Source organism: Capricornis sumatraensis, chromosome 13, assembly GCF_032405125.1.
Source record: "Capricornis sumatraensis isolate serow.1 chromosome 13, serow.2, whole genome shotgun sequence".
Taxonomy (NCBI): Eukaryota; Metazoa; Chordata; class Mammalia; order Artiodactyla; family Bovidae; genus Capricornis; species Capricornis sumatraensis.
Window position 1 is genome coordinate 11,151,528 of NC_091081.1, and position 24,013 is coordinate 11,175,540.

The following is a 24,013-nucleotide window of genomic DNA, read 5'->3' on the forward strand; positions in this document are numbered from 1 at the left end:
TATTTAATATTCAGTGCTTCCATTTCATTTAGTCTATGTTCTCCAATTTCTCCATCTCTTCTTTTTTTTTAATGTTCTTTCCCAAGCCTGTATCAGAAGTGTAGTAGAAAAGCTTTTGTGTGTATATATATACATATAATACATATATTTTATGAAAATGAATTTTTGCCTAACTAAAAAACATTATGACATTTTGATTCTACTTGTTTGACTTAGTATGAGTAGAATGCAAGATTTCCAATAAAAAAATATATATGCAACAAGCAACAAAGGTTTACTGTAGAGAACAGGGGATTACAGTCAATATCTTGTAATAACCTATGCTGGAAAATAATTTCAAAATTAATATATGTGTATTTGTATAACTGAATCACTTTGCTGTGCACCTGTAACACTGTAAATCAACTATACTTCAATAAAAAATATATATTTTACAAATAAAAAAATAAAAGATACTTGCTCCATGGAAGAAAAGCTATGACAAACCTACACAGCATATTAAAAGCCAGAGACATTATTTTGCCAACAAAGGTCCGTATAGTCAAAGCTATGGCTTTTACAGTAGTCATGTACAGATGTGAGAGCTGGACTATAAAGAAGGCTAAGCACCGAAGAACTGATGCTTTCGAATTGTGGTGCTAGAGAAGACTCTTAAGAGTCTCTTGGATGGCAAAGAGATCAAACCAGTCAATCCTAAAGGAAATCAACCATGAATATTCACTGGAAGGACTGATGCTGAAGCTGAAGCTCCAATACTCTGGCTACCTGATATGAAAAGCCAACTAATTGGACAAGACCCTAATGCTGGGAAAGACTGAGGACAGGAGGAGAAGGAGGTGACAGAGGATGCGATGGTTGCACGGCATCACCAACTCAATGGACATGAGTTTGAATAAACTATGGGAGTTGGTGATGGACAGGGAGGCCTCACGTCCTGCAGTCCATGGGGTCGCAAAGAGTCGGACATGACTTAGCAACTGAACAATAACAACAAAAGACTAGCAGAAAAGATTTTTCTTAACTAAAGATATATAACATTTCATAACACATCATGTGAAATGCCGGGCTAGATGAAGCACAAGCTGGAATCAAGATTGCCAGGAGAAATATCAATAACCTCCAGTATGCAGATGACACCACCCTTATGGCAGAAATCGAAGAGGAATGAAAGAGCCTCTTGATGAAAGTTAAAGAAAAGAGTGAAAAAGTTGGCTTAAAACTCAACATTCAAAAAACTAAGATCGTGGCATCTGATCCCATTACTTCATGGCAAATAGATGGGGAAACAATGGAAACAGTGAGAAACTTTATCTTGGGGGGCTCCAAAACCACTGCAGATGGTGACTGCAGTCATGAAATTAAAAGATGCTTACTCCTTGGAAGGAAAGCTATGATCAAACTAGACAGCATATTAATAAGCAAAGATGTTACTTTGCCAATAAAAGTCCATCTAGTCAAAGCTATGGTTTTATCCAGTAGTCACATATGGATGTGAGAGTGGGACCATAAAGCTGAGCACCAAAGAATCGATGCTTTTGAACTGTGGTGTTGGAGAAGACACTTGAGAGTCCCTGGACTGCAAGGATATGCAACCAGTCCATCCTAAAGGAAATCAGTCCTGAATATTCATTGGAAGGACTGATGTGGAAGCTGAAACTCCAATACTTTGGCCACCTGATGTGAAGAACTGACTCATTGGAAAAGACCCTGCACCTAGGAAAGACTGAAGGCGGGAGGAGAAGGGGACAACAGAGGATGAGATGGTTGGATGGCATCACTGACTTGATGGATATAAATTTGAGTAAGCTCTGGGAGTTGGTGATGGACAGGGAAGCCAGGCATACTACAGTCCATGGGTTGCGAAGAGTCGGACACGACTGAGTGACTGAACTAAACTGAAATATATATAGAGAGTGGCCACAATGAAATGGATACGTAGAAGAAGTAAACACACAGCTTACTGAGGACCCACAAGACCCTTCTGGCGACCCACACACAGGAAGAATATCACCACCACAGTGGTCCTCCCTGAGAAACAAAGGGTCTGAGAGCCATTCTGGGCTCCCCAGCCTGGGGATTCTGTACCAGAAGGTGAGTCCCTAGAACATCTGTCTTTGAAAACCAGTGGAGCCTACATTTGGGAGAGCAGGAGAGACACAGGAGCCAGAGACCCCCCCTTAAAGGGAGAGAAGAAAATCTCACAAGCTGAGTCCTGGCACAATGATAGTAATTTGAGAGGTGCCAGTGTAAGACCCACCTGTTGATCTTGGAAAGCATTCCAGAGAGACAGGAGGCAGCTGGGACTCCCCCTGGGGTTGGGTCTCTCATTGCACCATGCTGATACAGACGTTGGCAAGCACCATCTTTGAATCCTCCCTCCAGACCATTACTCTGGGACCTGCTCCACCCACCCTGGGCTGTACCCACAGTAACCACACAGGGCTGGGCAGGGGGAAGTCAGCTCCACCCCAACTAATGGCCCGTGCAGCCCACATAGGAAGCACTCCCAGTGCACCCATCTCTAATGAGCAGAGAGGAGTGCACTGCGAGGACTCATGGAATGTCTCCTACATAAGACCGCTCTTCCAAGACTAGGAGACATAACAGACTTCAGTGCTACACAGATACAAAAAGAGAATTAGATAAAATGAGAAGACAGAGGACTATGTCCCAACTGAAAGAACAAAGACAAAATCTCAGAAAATGAACTAAATGAAACAGAGATAAGTTATACACTTAAAAAAAGGAATTCAAGGTAATGATCATAAAGATAATCACCAAATTGGGAGAAGAATGGATGAAAACAGGGAAAATTTCAACAAAGAGTTAAAAAATGTTAACAATGAACCAATCAGAGTTGAAGAATAACTGAAAGAAACACACTAGCAGGACTGAATCAGATGGTACAAATTAGATTTAGCAGTTGATTAGATGGTACAGAAGAACCAACCAGTGACCTAGGAGGCAGACAAAGCAAAACTCACCCAAGATAGAGCAAATACATGTCCAATAAGGGATTAACATCTAAAATAAATTAAGATTATTAACATCACTAATCATCAGGGAAACGCAAATCAAAACCACCAATGAGATACCACCTAACACCTGTCAGAATGGCTATCAACAAAAAGACAACAAAGTAACAAGTGTTGGTGAGAATGTGGAGAAAAGGGAACATTGGGAAGACTGCACACTGATGCAGCCACTATAGAAAATATTATGGAGGCTCCTCAAAAGAAATTAGAAACTGAACTACCACATGATCCAGCTATTTCACTTTTGGGTATATACTCAAAGACAATGTACATTGCAGAAGTATTTACAGCAGCCAAGATATAGAAATAAACTAAGTGTCTAGTGATAGACGAACAGATAAAAAAGACGTGATCCATACATATATATATTTACTATATATATGGTCACATATGGACTTCCCCTGTGGCTCAGATGGGAAAGAATCTGCCTGCATTATGGAAGACCCAGGTTTTGATCCCTGGGTTGGAAGATCCCCTGAAGAAGGGAATGGCAACCCACTCCAGTATCCTTGCCTGGGAAATCCCATGGACAGAGGATCCTGGTGGGCTACAGTCCATGAGGTCGCAAAGAGTCAAACATGACTGAGTGACTGACACCACACTATGGTCATATATACATACATATACATACACACACACACAGGAGTATTACTCATAAAAAGGATTAAATCTTGCCATTTGGAACAACTGGGAAGATCCAGGGTATCACGTTAAGTGAAGTAAGTCAAGAGAAAGACAAATACCACAAATACCATATGATGTCACTAACACGTTGAATCTAAAAAACAAAATAAACAGAAAGAAAACAGACTCATACATACAAAGAACAAACAGGTGGTTATCACAGGTGGGCAGGGTGGGAAATTGGGCAAAAAAGGTGAAGATTAAGAGCTGCAAACTTTCAGTTAAGTCACAGGAATACAATATACAGCATAAGGAATATGGTCAATAATACTCTAATAACTTTGCATAGGGACAGACAGTTACTAGACAACTTACTGTGGTGATCATACTGTAATGTATTTAAATGTCAAATCAACTTTTCCATTATTTACCTGAAATAGTTCAAATATTATCTCAATAAAAATATCTTCAAAAATCATCAAAAATTTAACAAAATATACACATTAAAAGTCAACATGACAGAAAACTGCCATAAAATGATCATTTACAAATAATTGTGGCAAGTTTACTATCTCTCTATCAGTTAAGTGTTCCTTTAAATTTCAAATACTGATTTTGCAATACAGACTCGGATCTGAAGTACCAGCTGGGAGGCCTCTGGGTCCGGCCACCTTATGAGCCAGTGAAACTAGAAAGCACAAAGGGAAAAAAAAAGGAGAACAAGATCGCAGAGGAGTAGGTGGATGTGGAGCACATCTCTCTCCACAGATACATCAGGGATACACCTTCAGACACAGAAGTGCACGCAGAACACCAGCTGAAAGCGGACAGGAGGACCTGACCAGTGGAAAAGAACAGAACCACACAAAACTCGAGATCAAGCCCTGAGCTTTTGGAGTGGGCGCACTGACTCCAAGACCCTAGACTACCAGAGAACTAACCCTAGGGAGTACCAAATAGTGAGGACTAACTAACAAGGGAAACCACCTGAATACAAGACCCGGCATCACCCAATCACCAGTAGCACCCTGTGCAGGGCACCTCATCTAAACGACAAAAAAAAAAAAAACCCAATCACTAGCAGACACGATTACCACCTTACTCAGTCTTGCCCATTAGAGGAAAAACAAGCAAACAAATAAAAACTCAGCATAAATCTCACCCTATACGAAGCTTACACAAACCACTGGACCAAGCTTAGGAGGGGAGAAGCCAAAAGGAAGGAAGAATTCAACCTTGAAGACTGGGAAAAGGAGACCTCAGACACAGTAGGTTAAAAAAATAATAATGAAAAGGCAGAGAAATACTACACAAATGAAGGAACAAACTAGAAACACAGAAGTCCAAATACATGAAGAGGAGATAGGGAAACTACCTGAAAAATAATTCAGAATAATAATAAAGATGATCAAAAACCTTGAACACAGAATGGAGAAAATGTTGAGAATCAATAAACAAAGACCTAGAAGAATTGAAGAATAAACATTAGAGACAAACAACAAAGTTACTGAAATTAAGAATACTCGAGAAGGAATCAACAGCAGAATAACTAAAGCAGAAGGACGAAACAGTGAGCTGGAAGATAAAATGGTGGAAATAACTTCTGAAGAGCAGAATAAAGCAAAAAGAATGAAAAGAACTGAGGATAGTCTCAAAGACCTCTGGGACAATACCAAACACACCAACATTCAAATCATAGGGGTCCCAGAAGAAGAAGAGAGAAAGAAAGGGTATGAGAAAATTTTTGAAGAGAGCATAGTTGAAAACTTTCCCAGCATGGAAAAGGAAACAGTCAATAAAGTCCAGGAGGTGCAAAGAGTTCCATACAGGATAAACATGCCAAGACACATACTAATCAAACTAATAAAGACTAAACACAAAGAAAGAATATTAAATGCAACAAGGGAGAAGCAACAAGTAACATACAAGGGAAACCCCATACATGTAAACCCTGATCTCCCAGCACGAACTCTGCAAGCCAGAAAGGAATGGCAGGATATATTTAAAGTACTGAAAGGGAAAAATTTACCACCAAGATGACTATACCCAGGAAGGATCTCATTCAAAATTGATGGAGAAATAAAAAGCTTTTCAGACAAGCAAAAGTTAAGAAAATTCAGTACCACCAAATCAGCTTTACAATAATGTTAAAGGGACTTATATACTCAAGAAATACAAGAGAAGAAAAAAGATCTACAAAATCAACCCCAAACAATTAAGAAAGTGGCAATCAGAACACACATTACTTTAAATGTAAATGCATTAAATGCTCCAACAAAAAGACACAGACTGGCTGAATGGATACAAAAACAAGACCCACAAATATGACGTCTACAAGAAACCGACTTCAACCTCAAGACACATAGACTACAAATTAGAGGATGGAAAAATATATTCCATCCAAAGAGGAAGCAAAAGAAAGCTGGAGTAACAATACTCATATCAGACAAAACAGACCTTAAAATAAGGAAGATTACAAGAGATAAGCAAGGATACTACATAATAATCAAGGGATCAATCCAAGAGGAAGACATAACAATTGCAAATATCGATGCACCCAACATAGGAGCACCTCAATACATAAGACAAACATTAACAGACATAAAAGGAGAAATTGACAGTAACACAATAATAGTAGGAGACTTTAACAACCCACTCACACCAATGGACACATCGTCAAAACAGAAAATTAATACAGAAACACAAGTCTTAAATGATACATTAGATGAGATGCATCTCATTGATATCTTCAGAATATTCCCTCCAAATGCAGAAGAATACACCTTCTTCTCAAGTGTACATGGAACATTCTCCAGGACAGACCACATCTTGGGTCACAAATCAAATCTCAGTAAATGTAAGAAAGCTGAAATCATATCAAGCACCTTCTCCGACCACAATGCTATGAGACTAGGTATCAGTTACAAGAAAAAAACTGTAGGAAACACAAATACATGGAGATTAAACAATATGTTTCTCAATAACCAACATGTTACTGAAGAAATCAAAAGGGAAATCAAAAAATTTCTAGAAACAAATGACAATGAAAACATGACAACTCAAAACCCATGGGATGCAGCAAAAGCAGTCCTAAGAGGGAAGTTTACAGCAATACAATCCTACCTCAAGAAACAAGAAAAACATTGAATAGACAACCTAACTTTACACCTAAACCAAATGGAAAAAGAAGAACCAAAAACCCCAAAAATTAGTAGAAGGAAAGAAATCATAAAGATCTGAACAGAAATAAATGAAAAAAGAAATGAAAGAAACAGTAGTAAAGATTAATAAAACTAAAAGTTGGTTCTTTGAGAAGATAAACAAAATCGACAAACCTTTAGCCAGACTTATTAAGAAAAAAAGAGAGAAGAATCAAAACAAAACTAGAAATGAAAAAGGAGAGGTTACAGTGGACAATGCAGAAATACAAAGGATTATAAGAGACTATTATAAACAACCATATGGAGAACCTGGAAGAAGAAACAGACACTCAGAAAAGTTTAATCTTCTAAGACGAAACCAGGAAGAAACAAATTATGAACAACCCAATTATAAGCATTGAAACTAAAGCTCTGACCAAAATCTGCCAAAAAACAAAAGCCCAGGACCAGATGGCTTCACAAAATTCTATCAAACATTCAGAGAAGAGTTAATGCCTATCCTTCTAAAACTCTTTCAAAAAATGGCAGAGGAAGGAACACTTCCAAACTCATTCTACGAGGCCACCATCACTCTGTTACCAAAACGAGACAAAGAACACAAAAAAAGAAAACTACAGGCCAATATCACTGATGAACATAGATGCAAAAATCCTCAACAAAATCTTAGCAAACAGAATTCAGCAACACATCAAAAAGCTCATACACCATAATCAAGTTGGGTTTATTCCAGGGATGCAAGGATGCTTCAATATATGCAAATTAATCAATGTGATACACCATATTAACAAACTGAAATTAAAAACCATATGATCATCTCAACAGATGCAGAAAAAGCCACTGACAAAATTCAGCACCCATGTATGATACATAGTAAAGACATATATGATAGAAAAGAAAGTGAAGTTGCTCAGTCATGTCCAACTCTTTGGGACCCTGTGGACTATAGCCTAACAGACTCCTCTGTCCATGGGATTTTGAAGGCAAGAGTACTGGAGTGGGTTGCCATTTCCTTCTCCAGGGGATCTTCCCAACCCAGGGATCAAACTCAGGTCTCCTGCATTGCAAGAGGACACTTCACCATTTAAGCCACCAGGGGAAGTCATACATGATAAGCGTACAGCAAACATTATTCTAAATGGTGAAAAATGGAAAGCATTCCCCCTAAGATCAGGAACAAGAAAAAGTGTGTCCACTTTCCCCACTCTTAATCAACATAGTTCTGGAAGTCCTAGCAACAGCAATCAGAGAAGAAAAAGAAAAGGAATCTAGATCAGAAAAGCAGCAGCAAAGCTCTCACTGTTTGCAGATGACATGATACTCTACATAGAAAACCCTAAAGACAGTATCAGAAAATTACTAGAGCTAATCAGTGAATTTAGCAAAGTTGTAGGATACAAAATCAATACACAGAAATCATTTGCATTTCTATATACTAACAATGAAAACTCAAAAGAAGAAATTAAGGAATCAATCCCATTCACCATTGCAACAAAAAGAATTAAATATCTAGCAATAAACTTACCTAAGGAGACAAAAGAATTGTACACACAAAATTATAAGACATTAATGAAAGAAATCAAAGATGACATAAACAGATGGAGAGATATTCCATGTTCCTGGGTAGGAAGAATCAATATTGTGAAAATGACTATACTACCAAACACAACCTACAGATTCAACCCCATCCCTATCAAATTACCAATGGCATTTTTCACAGAACTAGAACAAAGAATTTCACAATTCATATGGAAACAGAAACAACCCCGAATAGCCAAAGCAATCCTGAGAAAGAATGGAGCTGGAGGAATCAACCTTCCTGACTTCAGATTATACTACAAAGCTATAGTCATCAAGACAGTATGGTATTGGTGCAAAAACAGAAACATGGACCAATGGAACAGCATAGAAAGCCCAGAAATAAACCCATTCACCTCTGGGTAACTTATATTTGACAAAGGAAGCAAGAAGATACATTGGGGCAGAGACAGCCTCCTGAATAAATGGTGCTGGGAAAACTGTACAGCTACATGTAAAAGAATGAAATTAGAACACTTCCTAACACCATATACAAAGATAAACTCAAAATGGATCAAAGACCTAAATGTAAGACCAGAAACTATAAAACTCTTAGAGGAAAACATAGGCAGAACACTCAATGACATAAATCAAAGCAAGATCCTCTGTGACCCACCTCCTAGAGTAATGGAAATAAAAACAAAAGTAAACAAGTGGGACCTGATTAAACTTAAAAGCTTTTACACAGCAAAGGAAGCTACAAGCAAGGTCGAAAGACAAACCTCAGAATGGGAGAAAATAATAGCAGATGAAACAACTGACAAAGGATTAATTTCCAAAATATATAGGCAGCTCACACAACTCAATACCAGAAAAACAAACAACCCAATACAAAAGAGGGAAAAATACCTAAACAGACATTTCTCCCAAGAAGACATACAGAATGGCTAACAAACATATGAAAAGATGCTCAACATCTCTCATTATTAGAGAAATGCAAATCAAAACTACAATGAGATATCACCTCACACCAATCAGAATGGCGATCATCAAAAAGTCTACAAACAATAAATGCTGGATAGGGTGTGGAGAAAAGGGAACACTCTTGCACTGTTGGTGGGAATGTAAATTGATACAACCACTATGGAAGATGGTATGGAGATTCCTTAAAAAACTAGGAATAAAACCACCATATGACCCAGCAACTCCACACCTTATGCATCTACCCTGAGGAAACCAAAACTGAAAAAGACACATGTATCCCATCATTCGTTGCAGCAAGAGTTACAACAGCTAAAACATGGAAGCAACCTAGATACAGATGAATGGATAAAGAAGCTGTGGTATATATACACAAGGGAATATTACTCAGCCATTAAAATAAATGCATCTGAGTAAGTTCTGATGAGGTGGATGAACCTAGAACCTATTATACAGAGTGAAGTAAATAGAAAGAGAAAGGAAAACATTGTATTCTAATGCATATATACAGAATCTAGAAAAAAGGTCCTGAAGAATTTACTGCAGGGCAGCAGTGGAGAAGCAGACATAGAGAACAGACTTGTGGCCATGGGGAGAGGGGAGGAGAGGGTGAGACGCATGGAGGGAGTAACACGGAAACTTACATCACCATATGCAAGATAGACAGCCAACGGGAATTTGCTGTATGGCTCAGGAAACACAAACAGAGGCTCTGTATCAACCTATAGGGGTGGGGTGGGGAGGGAGATGGCAGGGAGGTTTAAAAGGGAGGGGATATATGTATACCTATGGCTGATTCAGGTTGAGGCTTGACAGAAAACAACAAAATTCTGTAAAGTAATTATTGTTCAATTAAAAAATAATTTGAAATACTGCATAAAATTTGATAGAATACCATGAATATGTCACCTAAAATCAACACGTGTGAGCATTTTGATACAAATGCTGTGTTAGGTCTTGCCCTATCTCTGCCTCTCCCTCTCCCCTCCTACTTATTTATATATCTACTTACCTACCTATAACCTGATAGGTAAAGAACAGTTTATATAGTATGATCCCTTCTATAAGGAAAATAGTATTGTATCAAGTTTTTTTGTTATCATGACATTAGGTATTCTTAAAATACTTCTTCTTTTGTATATTTGTATTTTCTCATTTTTCAATAATGAACATGTATTGCTTATTTAATTAAAAAAGAAAATATTTATGTACTCAAAAAAGAATTATTTATCATAATACAGTTACCAGCTAAATTCTAACTCTTGTTTTTCTATGAAAAAAAAATTTCTCTGTTAACATAGCCATTACATAAATGCAACACAGATATGTGCTATTAAGGAAATTAAACAGACCATCTACAATTGATTATTCTCTTTATATAATGTGGCTAATCATTTTCTTTATACAAAAGGCAACTGGCACAAATGTGCAAAATATTACCACTACATCAATACACCTTTGTGAAATCTACTAACTTTCAGATCTTACCTCTGAAACATTCCTTTCAATGACAGAACTTACAGTAGGCTTTTATATTTGTGATATAAACTTATAAACATTTCTTTTCATTTTAAATTCAGAACTATAAGCAGCACATAAATATTCAACCTGAGCTTTTGTTGTTGCTGCTGTTAAAAGCGTTAATATTTACTTCAATTGTTCCTTGCTGCAAAAGTATTTAAAGTAACATGATAAAGTAAAGCCATGGTTTTAAAAAACTACATTTTATATTTTACACATCTTTAAAGATGGTTACAATTTCACTTAAAGGAAATCAACAAAAGAGCCTGTTTAATGCCAACTCTGAATTTAGGAAATAATATACTCCTTGGGCTTCCATAGTGGGTCAGTGGTAAAGAACCCGCCTGCCAATTCAGGAGACTTGGGTTCAATCCCTGGGTCAGGAAGATCTGCTGTAGAAGGAAATGGCAACCCACAAATCCCATGGACAGAGGAGCCTGATGAGCTACAGTCCACTGCGGCATAGAAGTCGCACACAATTTAGTGACTAAACAACAATACTCCTTATTTTCAGGAAAATCTGAAATCTTTAAGTTACAAAATGTACACATAATAGAGGCAATTACTATCTCAAAGACAAACTTAGTTATGATCAACTACCTTTTTTACCCAAAAAATGTTCATTTAGTATCTGTAAAAGGAAACATAAATTGGTTTATAAAAAATAACTTCCCCATGATTTTAAATCTAGGAATGAAACACTATATTTTAAAATGTCATATATATATTTATATTTAATGTTCTTTAGCCCACCACATTCCTTTATCCATGGGGATTCTCCAAGCAAGAATGCTGTAATGGGTTGCCATGCTCTCCTCCATGGGATCTTCTCAACTCAGGGATCTAACCCAGGTCTCCTGCATTGCAGGCAGATTCTTTACCGTCTGAGCCACCAGGGGCCCAAATGAAGTTTTAGATTTTTCTGAACTTCTATTTCATTACATATTTTTTTAAATTATAGCAAAAACTTGACAAAAAATAAATGAAGACACAAACTGTATTTAAAATAAAACTTTACATACCTTGGCTTCCGAAATGCTAAACTATATTGCTGGCAAGCTAGACCCACAGTGGGAGTATACACGATAGGCATGAATTTCTCAATGTCAGACATCAGCACTTTATAGAAGAGCTTTTCATTTCTATCTTGAAGATCCATTAAGAGAAGATACCTGTGGAAATTGGACATAATTAGATCTACATTCCAACATAGTCATAAAATAACTGTTTATAAAACTAAATGTTTGCAACAACATATACACTGGTTCAAAACTGGAAAGGAGTACCTCAAAGCTGTCAATTATCACCCTACTTATTTAACTTACATGCAGAGTACATCAGGTAAAATGCTGGGCTAGATTAATTACAAGCTAGAATCAAAATTGCCAGGAGAAATAACAACCTCAGATATGCAGATAATGCCACTCTAATTGCAGAAAATGAGACACTAAAGAGCGTCTTGATGAGGGTGAAAGAAGAGAGTGAAAAAGCTGGCTTAAAACTCAACATTCAAAAAATGAAGATCATGGCATCTGGTCCCATCACTTCATGGCAAACAGAAGGGGAAAAAGTGGAAGCAGTGACAGATTTTATTTTCTTAGGCTCCAAAATCACTGTGGGCGGTGACTGTGGCCATGAAATTAAAAGATGTTTGCCCTTTGGAAGGAAAGCTATGGAAACCTGGACAAAGTATTAAAAAGCAAAGACCTCACTTTGCCAACAAAGGTCCACATAGGCAAAGCTATGGTTTTTCCAGTAGTCATGTACAGATGTGAGAGCTGGACCATAAAGAAGGCTGAGTGCGGAAGAACTGATGCTTTCAAACTGTGGTGCCGGGGAAGACACTAGAGTCTCCTGGACTGCAAGGAGATCAAACCAGTCAATGCTAAAGGGAATCAACCCTGAATATTCATTGGAAGGACTGATGCTGAAGAGCCAATACTTCGAGTACCTCATGCAAAGAGCCAACTCATTGGAAAAGACCCTGATGCTGGGAAAAACTGAAGGCAAAAGGAGAAGGGGGTGGCAGAGGATGAGATGGTTAGACAGAATCACTGACTCAATGGATATGAATTTGAGCAAGCTCCAGGAGATGGTGAAGGACAGGGAAGCCTGGCGTGCTGCAGTCCATGGGGTAGCGAAGAACTGGACATGACTCAGCTACTGAACACATACAGTATTTTTTAGGTAAAAAAGACTTTAGAAATATTCCTGGGACTTCCCTGGTGGTCTAGTAGTTAAGAACCCACCTTCCAATGCACAGGAATGGGTTTGATCCCTGGTCAGGGAACTAAGATCCCACACGCCATGGGCCAACTAAGCTCGCACACTGCAACTAGAGAGCCCTCATGCTTTAGAGCCCATGCTTCACTAGAGAAGCCTGTATACCATAAGTAAAGAAAGCCCGTGCGCAAAAATGAAGAGCCCTAGCCCCACAGCAAAGACACAGTGTAGCCAAAATAATAATAAAATAAAAACTGGATCAGGTTGCAGTTTAAAAAAATAAAGAAATATTCCTAATCATCTAAAAAAATAAAGAACAATAAACCTGAGCTGGTGTCATTCAAATAATAAAATCAGTGCTGAAACAGCACAGTTTTATTTAATATTTAAATGACTTTATCCCTATTTTAAAATGAAAGACAAATGAAAAATAGCAGTATAGATAAAGTTTAAACAGTAACTTAACTAACTAAAAAGACTTCATCGTTTAATTTGCAGTACTGAAGAGCCAAGAAAAATGACAAGCAGAAAATAACGACAGAATGTTAACAATGACCCTAAAAATTACTAAGGTAAGAAAGTTTAAGGGACTTTTCTAATTATTTAGATCAAGAAGTCTTTTTTCTAGAGGCATTTCTGAACCAGAATTATCTTTTAAAATATCAACCTTATCATATTACTTGTAATCTTCAGTGGTTTATACAATAAAACTCCAACTGTTTGGTACAACTTGGAAAAATCTTGCAAAACTGTCCTTAATAGTCCTACCAGCCATTTTGGATTGATTCTCATTCTCTGGAATAGTTGAAAATGCAGAGAATTTGGAGTCAGAGACACAAGGATTCTAATGCTTGGCAAAAAGATGTTATTTCAACTACCAACACTAACAACTAGGAAGCAAATGATGACTTTTAAAAGATGATGCTAACACTGATCCAGCCATGTGGAAATCATCACCGCTAAGTCAACACTTCTTAGGACACTTGACACAAGTGGTTTTCCCTGCAGCTCCATACACTCTCTTTACCTGAATTCCAGGTCACCAGATTCCCTCGATTTTCCCTTTTCACTGATCATTCCCTTTTTTCTTTCTTTGCTGTCTTCTCCTGGGCTCTAGAGGCTCTTTAACACTCATCTCTATTACATTAAGAGGTTATGCTGGCTTTGCTTCAGTGCTAAGTTGCTTCAGTCATGTCCAGCTCTCTGTGACCCCAGGGACTGTGGCCCTCCAGGATCCTCTGTCCCTGGGATTCTCCAGGCAAGAATACTGGAGTGGGTTGCCATGCCCTCCTCCAGGGGATCTTCCTAACCCACGGATCAAACCTGCTGCATCTTTCATGTCTCCTGCATGGGCAGACATATTCTTCACCACTAGCACCACCTGGCTTTGCTTCAGTTCAGTCCAGTCACTCAGTCGTGTCAGACTCTGCGACCCCATGGACTGCAGCATGCCAGGCCTCCCTGTCCATCACCAACTCCCGGAGTTTACTCAAACTCATGCCTGTTGAGTCGGTGATGCCATCCAACCATCTCATCCTCTGTCGTCCCCTTCTCTCGCCTTCAATCTCCCAGCATCAGAGTCTTGTCAAATGAGTCAGCTCTTCGCATCAGGTGGCCAAAGTATTGGAGTTTCAGCTTCAACATCAGTTCTTCTAATGAATATTCAGGACTGATTTCCTTCAGGATGGACTGGGTGGATTTCCTTGCAGTCCAAGGGACTCTCAAGAGTCCAACACCACAGTTCAAAAGCATCAATTCTTTGGCACTCAGCTTTCTTTATAGTCCAACTCTCACAACCACACATGACTACTGGAAAAACCATAGCCTTGACTAGACGGACTTTTGTTGGCAAAGTACTGTCACTGCTTCTTAATATGTTGTCTAGTTTGGTCATAACTTTTCTTCCAAGGAGTAAGCATCTTTTAATTTCATGGCTGCAGTCACCATCAGCAGTGATTTTGCTTCAAGATCTATCCAAATCTACACACCTTCATTGCTACCATCCAGGATCTAAATCACCATCATCTTTTGCCTAAGTCTCCTAAATACTCTTATATTCTATTCTCAACATTGCAAAGTCTTCTAGAAATATAGCTCAGATCATGCTTTCTGTTCAAAACCTTCAATGAGCCCCTCTTCCACTCAGAGAAACAGCAAAAGTCTTACAACTATGGCCTCCATAATCCATCTTTAACAATCTGTCCTCCATGATCTCACTAACTTCCTCTCCTGACCTACCGTTCTCCCGCTCACTCACCCTGCTCCAGACACACGTCTCCCTGTTGGTCCCTGAATGTGCCAGCTAAAACAACACTGCTCCTCAGTTTCCTTATGGCTAACTGTCTCACTGCCTTTCATTACTCACTCATAACCCACCTTCTCACTGAAGTCCATCCTGACCATGGAACTGAACAGCACAAAGTGACCCTACCCACCCCCTCCCATTCTCAGTCCTCTTACCACACTCCAGCTTCTCTTTTTTTCATGAGAATTTGCCACTTTCTGGCATATTAAATAATTTATTCATTATTTTACCACTTAGTACTTTTCAAAAATAATCTACCTAAGCTTCATGAGGGCAGAGATCACTGTCTCTAATCCCAGTATTGAAAAGAGCACCTGACACTAAGTTGATGCTCAGTGAGTATTTGAGGGACATTCTACGATAAAAATACGAAAGTTACTAGCTCTGAGGAGGCAAGTGATACAATGGCCCAGGAAAAGAATGTAACGTAAGAATGGAAGAGAATAAATAAGGACCTTAGAAATGCATGGAAGGGACAGTAAAGTTTAAGAAGCAAACACATGGTTGAATAACCCAGTCAGCCTTTCCTCGGCTGACCCATTACCACGTGCATGTGTGTGTGTGTGTGGGTCTGTGTGTCTGTGTGTGTGTGTGTGTAAGGGTACTCTTCAGTCATGTCTGACTGCGACCACATGGACTATAGCCCAACCAACTCCTCTGTCAGTAGAATTCTCCAGGCCAAGAATACTGGACTGGGTTGCCATTTCCTCCTCCAGGAGATCTTCTTCACCCCAGGGACCAAACCCACGTCTTCTGCTTGGCAGACCGATTCTTTACCACTGTGCCACCTGGGAAGCCCATTACCACCTACAGGTTCATAAAAGAAGTGGTCATGGCAGGGATGAAGGGTACCCATGAGCTCAGCAACATGAACTTCCATCCACCAAGGCCAACCTGGCCCCAGACACTGCTGAGGGCCCAAACTGCCAGCAGCAGAGACTGACACTGAGACCCTGGTATGCCACCGTCCCATGTGGTCATCAGCAAACTCCCTGGTGGCAAGTTGATTACACTGGACAGGTTCTATCATGGAAGGAATGGCATTCGTTCTTATTGGAATAGACCCTCACTCGGTATGAAGACTTGCCTTCCCTGCACACAATGTTCCTGTCAACACTACTCTCCAGGGACTTACAAGATGCCTCATTCAACATCATGGTACTCCACCCAGCATGGCTTCTGACCAAGGAACTCACGTTAGGGCAAATGAAGTGAGGCAATGGGCCCTGCTAATCGAACCCACTATTCTTACATGTTCCCCAATATCCTAAAGCAGCTGGCTTGACAGAATGCAGGAATGGCCTTCTGAAGATTCAGTTACAGTATCAGCTAGGGGGCTGCTGCTGCTGATGCTGCTAAGTCACGTCAGTCATGTCCGACTCTGCAACCCCATAGACGGCAGTCCACCAGGCTCCCCTGTCCCTGGGATTCTCCAGGCAAGAACACTGGAGTGGGTTGCCATTTCCTTCTTCAATGCATGAAAGTAAAAAGTGAAAGTGAGGTCGATCAGTCGTGTCTGACTCTTAGCTACATCATGGACTGCAGCCTACCAGGCTCCTCCATCCATGGATTCTTCAGGCAAGAGTACTGGAGTGGGGTGCCATTGCCTTCTCCAAGGTAGGGGGCAACAGACTGCAAAGCTGGGCAAGGTTCTCCGGGAGGCTATATCTGCTCTGAATCAGTGCCCAATATATGGTTCTATTTCTCTCACAGCCAGCTTTCACAGGTCCCAGAATCAAGAGGGGTAGAAAGAGAAGTGGCACCATCACTGTCATTCCCAAGTATGCGGGCGTGCTTAGTCACTTCAGTCGTGTCTGACTCTTTGCAACCCTATGGACCAGAGGGGGCTGTCATTCACTCCTCCAGGAGATCTTCCTGACCCAGGGATCAAACCTACATCGCCAGCTTGGCAAGGCAGATTCTTTACTACTGAGCCACCTAGGAAGCCCCCAAATGATCCACTATCAATTCCTGCTTCCTGTCCCTGAGATCTTATGCTCTGCTGGCCCCAAAGTGTTCATTCCAAAGGGAAGAATGTCTTACTGGGAGACTGATTCCAGTGAACTGGAAGTTAAGATTGCCACTGGCCACTCTGGGTACCACAGGCCTCTGAATTAACAGGCAAAGAAGGGAGTTACCATGCTGGTGGGGGTGACCGATCCTGACTCCAAGGGGAAACTGGACTACCACTCCATAATGCAGGTAAGGAAAAGGATGCCTGGAATACAAGAGATCCCTTAGGGGGTCCCCGCAATTAAAGTCAATGGAAAACTAAAACACCCAATTCCAATAGGACTACTAATGGCCCAGACCCTTCAGAATTAAAAATTTGGCCTCCTCTACCAGGGGAAGAGTCAAGACTGGCTGAAGTACTTGCTGAAAGCAAGGGAAATGTGAAATGGGTAGGGGAAGAAGACAGTTATAAATATCAGCTATGATAACATGACCAGCTATAGAAATGAGGAGGGCAATTATTATGAGTATTTCTTCCTTACCAAGTTATGAATATGTTTGTGTGTATATGTGTGTGTGTGTATCTTTGCATATGTATCTGTGCATATATAAATATGTATAATACATATGCAAAGATACATAAACAAATATAATTTTCCCTCTTTTATCCCTTTAGCATGTTACATAAGATGTACTGACTGTATATCATAGTATTTGAATAGTTTGCCAACAAAGGTCCATCTAGTCAAGGCTATCGTTTTTCTAGTAGTCATGTACAGATGTGAGAGTTGGACTATAAAGAAAGCTGAGCACCGAAAAATTGATGCTTTTGAACTATGGTGTTGGAGAAGACTCTTGAGAGTCCCTTGGACTACAAGGAAATCCAACCAGTCCATCCTAAAGGAGATCAGTCCTGGGTGTTCACTGGAAGGACTGATGTTGAAGCTGAAACTCCAATACTTTGGCCACCTGATGCAGAGAGTTGGCTCATTTGAAAGGACCCTGATGCTGGGAAAGATTGAGGGCAGGAGGAGAAGGGGACAACAGAGGATGAGATGGTTGGATGGCATCCCCGACACAATGGACATGGGTTTGGGTGAACTCCAGGAGTTGATAGTGGACAGGGAGGCCTGGCGTGCTGCAGTTCATGGGGGTGCAAAGAGGCAGACACGACTGTGACTGAACTGAACTGAACACTTTGAACAATGTGGCGGTTAAGGGTGCCAACCCTAACACAATCAAAATTCCAGGTACACCTTACAGGTGGCCCTTTACATGTGCAGTTCCCATTCAAGGATTCAATCAACTATGGATTGTGCACTGCAGTATGCCTTTATTGAGAAAAATCCACATACAGGTGGACCCATATAATTCAAATCTATGTGACTCAAGGGTCAAATGTATTGTCAAGTTTACATCATAGTATTAAAGTTAAAAGATCTCAAGGAGAAAAGTAAACATTACCCTAGGGCTTCACATCCTCTTTTAGGTTAAGTGTTAGCATGTTTTCAGTTTTTCCTGGGCTAGTTCTATCATGTTAGGCTCAAGTAGGACCTTTTTATTGTCTTTATGCAGAGATTAAGTTTAGTTTGAGGAGACAGGCATGGCTTCCAAGTTGAAAAGGAGAGGTTAATTTTATGTGTCAACGTGGCTGGGACACAGTATCCAGATATTTGGTCCACTATTTTGGACTTTTCTGTGAAGGTAGTTTTTGGATAAGACTCACATCTAAATTGGTGTACTTTGAATAAAGCAGAGTACACGCCATAATGTTGGTGAGCCTCATCCAATCATTTAAAAACCTTAATGGAACAAAGACTGGCCTTCCCTCTAACTCCTCAGCAAAAAAATAGTTCAAGCCTTTGAACTTGAATCAGATTCTTCCCTGGGGCTCCAGCTGGCCAGTCTACCTGCAGATTTAGGACTGACCAAGCCTCCATAATCACTTGGGCTCATTCTTTACAATTAAAATCAATCAATCGATCAATAACCCCCCCCTTTATGTACATAATTACACACACATCCTGTTGGTTCTATATCTCTGGAGAACCCTATTATGAAGACTTCCTAGATACTGGGTTAGCTCTCTCTTCTAACCTTCACAATAACATTTTCTAATAACTATTATTCTCTTCAACCCAGAGATGGAAAAACTGAGGTTTAGGTGGGTTTAACACCTTAAGGGGCTTCCCTAGTAGCTCAAGTGGTAAAGAATCCACGTGCAATGCAGGAGACACAGGAGATGCAGGTTCTATCCCTGGGTCGGGAAGATCCCCTGGAGGAGAAATGGCAACCCATTCCACTATTCTTGCCCAGAGAATCCTGTGGAGAGAGGAGCCTGGTGATCTCCAGTCCACGGTGTTGCAGAGTCGGACACAGCTGAAACCACTTAGCCTGCACGCCTGCATCATTTTAATACAAAAAGAGTCCAAAGAAAACAGTGAGACACAAGCAGTGGTCATGGCAGTGGGTGTAAGGGTTTACTCAAGGACCCAACGGTAGTGAGGTACAGCTGGAATTTCAGCTCCAGCTGGCTAATTCCAAAGGTAGGGAACAATGTTACCTTTACCCTTGTATAAACACGGAAACTGGACTGCAAACAAAGTAAGTGACCTAAACTCCGAACAGTGTTGGAGCCCTCTTGGAAGCCTAATCAGTGCACTTTCACCTATAATGTACTTGAGGTCTGACTCAAAGCCACTCTCACCTAGTCTGGAATGGCATCTCCCCGTAACTGACCTTGATAGCAACAACTCTGTCACAGGAGGAAAAAGTCATTTCTCTGCGGATATAGTTTAGAAAAGAAAATTTTATCTTCTTCAGATGTTCCTACACAGGGTAAATTTTTTACAAACATCATTGTATTTACAAGCAAATCTTTCTCAAAGCTGACTACTCTTTCTAAAGCACTAACTATTTAAACTTGCTCATCTAATAAGACATAAACTAGACAGCTGCCTCAGAGAAATACGAAAAATCACCTTCGGGAACATGTTACCTGTCAAAATCAGAGTTCAGACGCTCGAAATTCTTAAGTACTCGAAGGACCTGGACATCCTGACTGATGAAGGAGGGTGGCAACAGGCCATGAATGTTCAGTTGCTGCCTCTCTTCCAGGGTAAAAGCCAAGTCCTATAGAGAAAAGGAAAATGCAATAATTCGAGGGGGAAAAGGACAAAACGCATATCTACACACCAGTGAAATCAGTAAGTATATGGAATTGAAAATCAGATCTGGCATCCATTCAAGCATAGCCATGTGACTGTGAGAAAATCATGGGGTCTCTCCACACCTCAGTTTCCTCCCCTTTCAATATTAGGATAGCATTTTCAGATTCGTGTCGCTTAGATGTTGTTAGGATAAAATCAGGTGATGGGTAGTAGGGGAGTATCTGAAGACACTTAAGTGAAAGAAGATATAATTGTCAGTATTGGAATCATTAAATAGAAAAATGAATAGCAGTTATTATAAGAGATTTTAAAATGAGGAACATGAGGAGGTTGCCTATGACCTGCTGTGTTTCTATTGGGCTGGCAAAAAACGTTTGGGTTTTTCTGTCACATTGCATACAAAAAGCTGAACCAACTTTTTGGCCAAACTAATACATACAAAATAGACTGGAAACACTGTATCTATGATTTCAAGGCAGCCTCTCCAACACTCCTCTCCCAAACTGTCTCCTGCTTCTTTTATACACTTCTAGCAATGGCACCCTACTCTAGTATTCTTGCCTGGAAAATCCCATGGACAGAGGAGCCTGGTGGGCTGCAGTCCATGGGGTGGCTGAGAGTCGGGCACGACTGAACGACTTCACTTTCATTTTTATGCATTGGAGAAGGAAATGGCAACCCACTCCAGTGTTCTTGCCTGGAGAATTCCAGGAACGGGAGAGCCTGGTGGGCTGCCGTCTATGGGGTCGCACAGAGTCGGACACGACTGAAGTGACTTAGCAGTTATACAAAATTTCTCCCTACTGCCTGGACACACCACACTCCTTTACCCTTCCAGGATACCATGGACAAGAAAGTCTTCCCTGCTTCTCTCTTTCCAAGCCATACCTCGAATGCCACCTCCTCTCTAAAACCTTTCCAGTCTCACCCAGTAAGCCCATTGGAGCCTTACCTACATTATCAGTTTACATGAACACTGACTGTACAAAACAAGACTATTACAAACTATGAGGCTCAAAAACAAGCAAACCAAATAGAACTGATGAATGGATACAAAACCGCAGACTGGACCTAAGAGACAGGCCGGGATATAATATGAGGCAAGTAAAGCAGAGAAACCCCAGTAGTCATGAACCTGGAAGGACTGGGATGAGGAGTCTCCCTGGGAAGGTCTCTTGCTCCAGATACTGAAGCCCAAGAGGCTTGTTCGATTAGACTGTGCCCACTCTGGGTCTGGCCCTACCATGACCACGCCTGGCTTTGTTCCACATGCTATCCACATAGCTGGTGCCCATTTCCAAGATGTTTTGCTCCACTAGCAGCCATTCCCTTCTGTGCAAAAGCCCCTAGTGTTACATGGCTGGCAGTGGGCCCTTTAGAGTCTAATGCATGTGGACAGTAGCAGGATGGTCATCGCTGAGAGGACACCCCTGCTATCCAGTCTAGTGCGCCCGCTCCTGGCTGCCTGGAGCACAGCAGCCCAGCCAGCCTCTCTGTCCTCTGCCTGGATCCCAGTATGCACCAGGGGACCCCATGGCGTTGCTGGAACCTTTCCATGCCATTTTCTATTTGTGCTTTGTGTTTTCACAAAAATGCAAACTCCATGAGGTCAGGGAATTTTATCTCTCTTTTCCCACTACTTTATCCCTAGTGCTCAGAATACTAGCTGACCTAATCAGACCTCAATAATGAGCTACATCAACCCCTGGGTCAGGAAGATCCCCTGGAGGAGGCCATGGCAACCCACTCCAGTATTCTTGCTTGGAGAATCCCATGGACAAAGGAGCCTGGCGGGCCACAGTCCACAGGGCTGCGAAGAGTCGGACACGAGTGAAGCGACTGAGCAAGCATGCACAATGTGCTACATAAACAAAACAGAAATTTTTAAAAATTTTACAGACTTATATTTAAAATTTTAAAGCATTAGAACTGCTGCTCAGGACACTGATTAGCCTATTAAGCCTGGTAAAATCATATTTTAAATTTAAAGTAACCAGAAGGGGATGTTTTTGTGAAAAAGGAATTTACAGAATGGAAGCCATAGTTCACCTGCTAAAGATACAACTTTTTAATAAAGATACAAAGCAAAATGTCAGGAAATAACTCCTAGAGTTGAAGCAAAATTATATACAGTAATGTATTTGTAAAAGAAGCCTCAACAGACTTTTCTTTAGTTTGAAATAAAACTTTTAAGGTAAAAATGGGGAAAAAAAATGCTGGGCTGAAGTTAAAGTCTCAAAAACATATGAATGTATCTGAAGAAGCAGCAAACTTCTGAATGTTATGCCCTTGAAAATCTGCCTTCAAAAATAGTAATCAAAATACTAATATTCTGAGAATAAGGCTCATTATTAGAAATACTGACACAGGCTTGTTCTTTTGCTTTACAAGGCACTAACTTATGTATTGGTGAAATTAGCCAGTCTTTTTACATGAATTTTCCAATGTCTAGTCTGAAACAATTCCTCAGTCTAACAAGTTTGGCATACCATATGTCATGTAAACAAAAATGCCATCTGGGTATCTCCTGATATTCTTTGACGTTTAATAACTACAAATTTCCTTACACTGTTAGCCAAATTTTCCAAGATACACTAAAGTGCCGGTTCAACTCTTAAGAAAACAAAAACAAATGCTAGGACTTAGGAGTCTGGAACACTGGGCTGAGTTCAAGTCCTATGACTGGGCTCACATCGTATTGCTGTGCACCGTGCTTAGTCTCTTGGTCATGTCGGACTCTTGGCGACCCCATGCACTGTAGCCCACCAGGCTCCTCTGTCCATGGGGATTCTCCAGGCAAAAATACTGGAGTGGGTTGCCGTGCCCTTCGACCAGGGGATCTTCCCAACCCAGGGATCAAACTCAGGTCTTCCGCATGACAGGTGGATTCTTTACCGTCTGACCCACCAGGGAAGCCCATGAACACTGGAGTGGATAGCCTATCCCATTTTGAGGGCAATCTTTCCCACCCAGGAATCGAGTCTCCTGCATTGCAGGGCGATTCTTTACCAGCTGAGCTACCACTACTCTTTATGAATTTTTTTTTTTTTTAATCAATGAATATTGGTACTTCCCTGATGGTCCAGTGGTTAAGAATCTGCCTTCCAATGCAGGGACGTGAGTTCAATCCCTGGTCAAAGAACTAAGATTCCACATGCTGTGGGGCAACTAAGCCCACATACGGCAACTGCTGGGCCCGCGCCACAACTAGAGAGTTCGTGCTCTGCAATGAAAGATGCTGTATGATGCAATGAAGATTCCACATGCCACAACTAACACTCAGCATAGCCAAATAAATTTAAACAGAAAAACAATGAATATGTAAACTTAAATCTTAAAACTCCTGCAAAATTTTAAATATATATGGCAGTTTTAAGAACGACACATCGGTGTGATTCCTACCAACCAGGAGCTTCCCAAAAAGTATTCAGAAAAACAGTAAGTTGAATACTGAACAATGTAATAATCCCTGCTCTCTATTTCACTGTTTCTAACTATAACAGAGACATATTAATAGAGATATAT

The 24,013-nt window shown here is 40.4% G+C and overlaps 1 protein-coding gene across 2 annotated transcripts in view; it reads right to left on the reverse strand.

Annotated features, from left to right (window-relative positions):
* ME1 (malic enzyme 1) overlaps positions 1 to 24,013 on the reverse strand; it is a 207,518-nt gene that overhangs the window by 159,848 nt on the left and 23,657 nt on the right. Inside the window, exons 1-3 of one of the 2 annotated variants that reach the window (XM_068985214.1) lie at positions 21,715 to 21,783; positions 20,317 to 20,450; positions 11,860 to 12,009 (exon numbers count right to left, since the gene is read on the reverse strand). In XM_068985214.1, the coding sequence (XP_068841315.1) occupies positions 11,860 to 12,009; positions 20,317 to 20,450; positions 21,715 to 21,783 (353 nt within the window). Of the gene's footprint in view, positions 1 to 11,859; positions 12,010 to 20,316; positions 20,451 to 21,714; positions 21,784 to 24,013 lie in introns of those variants that run through there. The other variant, XM_068985213.1, reaches the window with a different exon arrangement.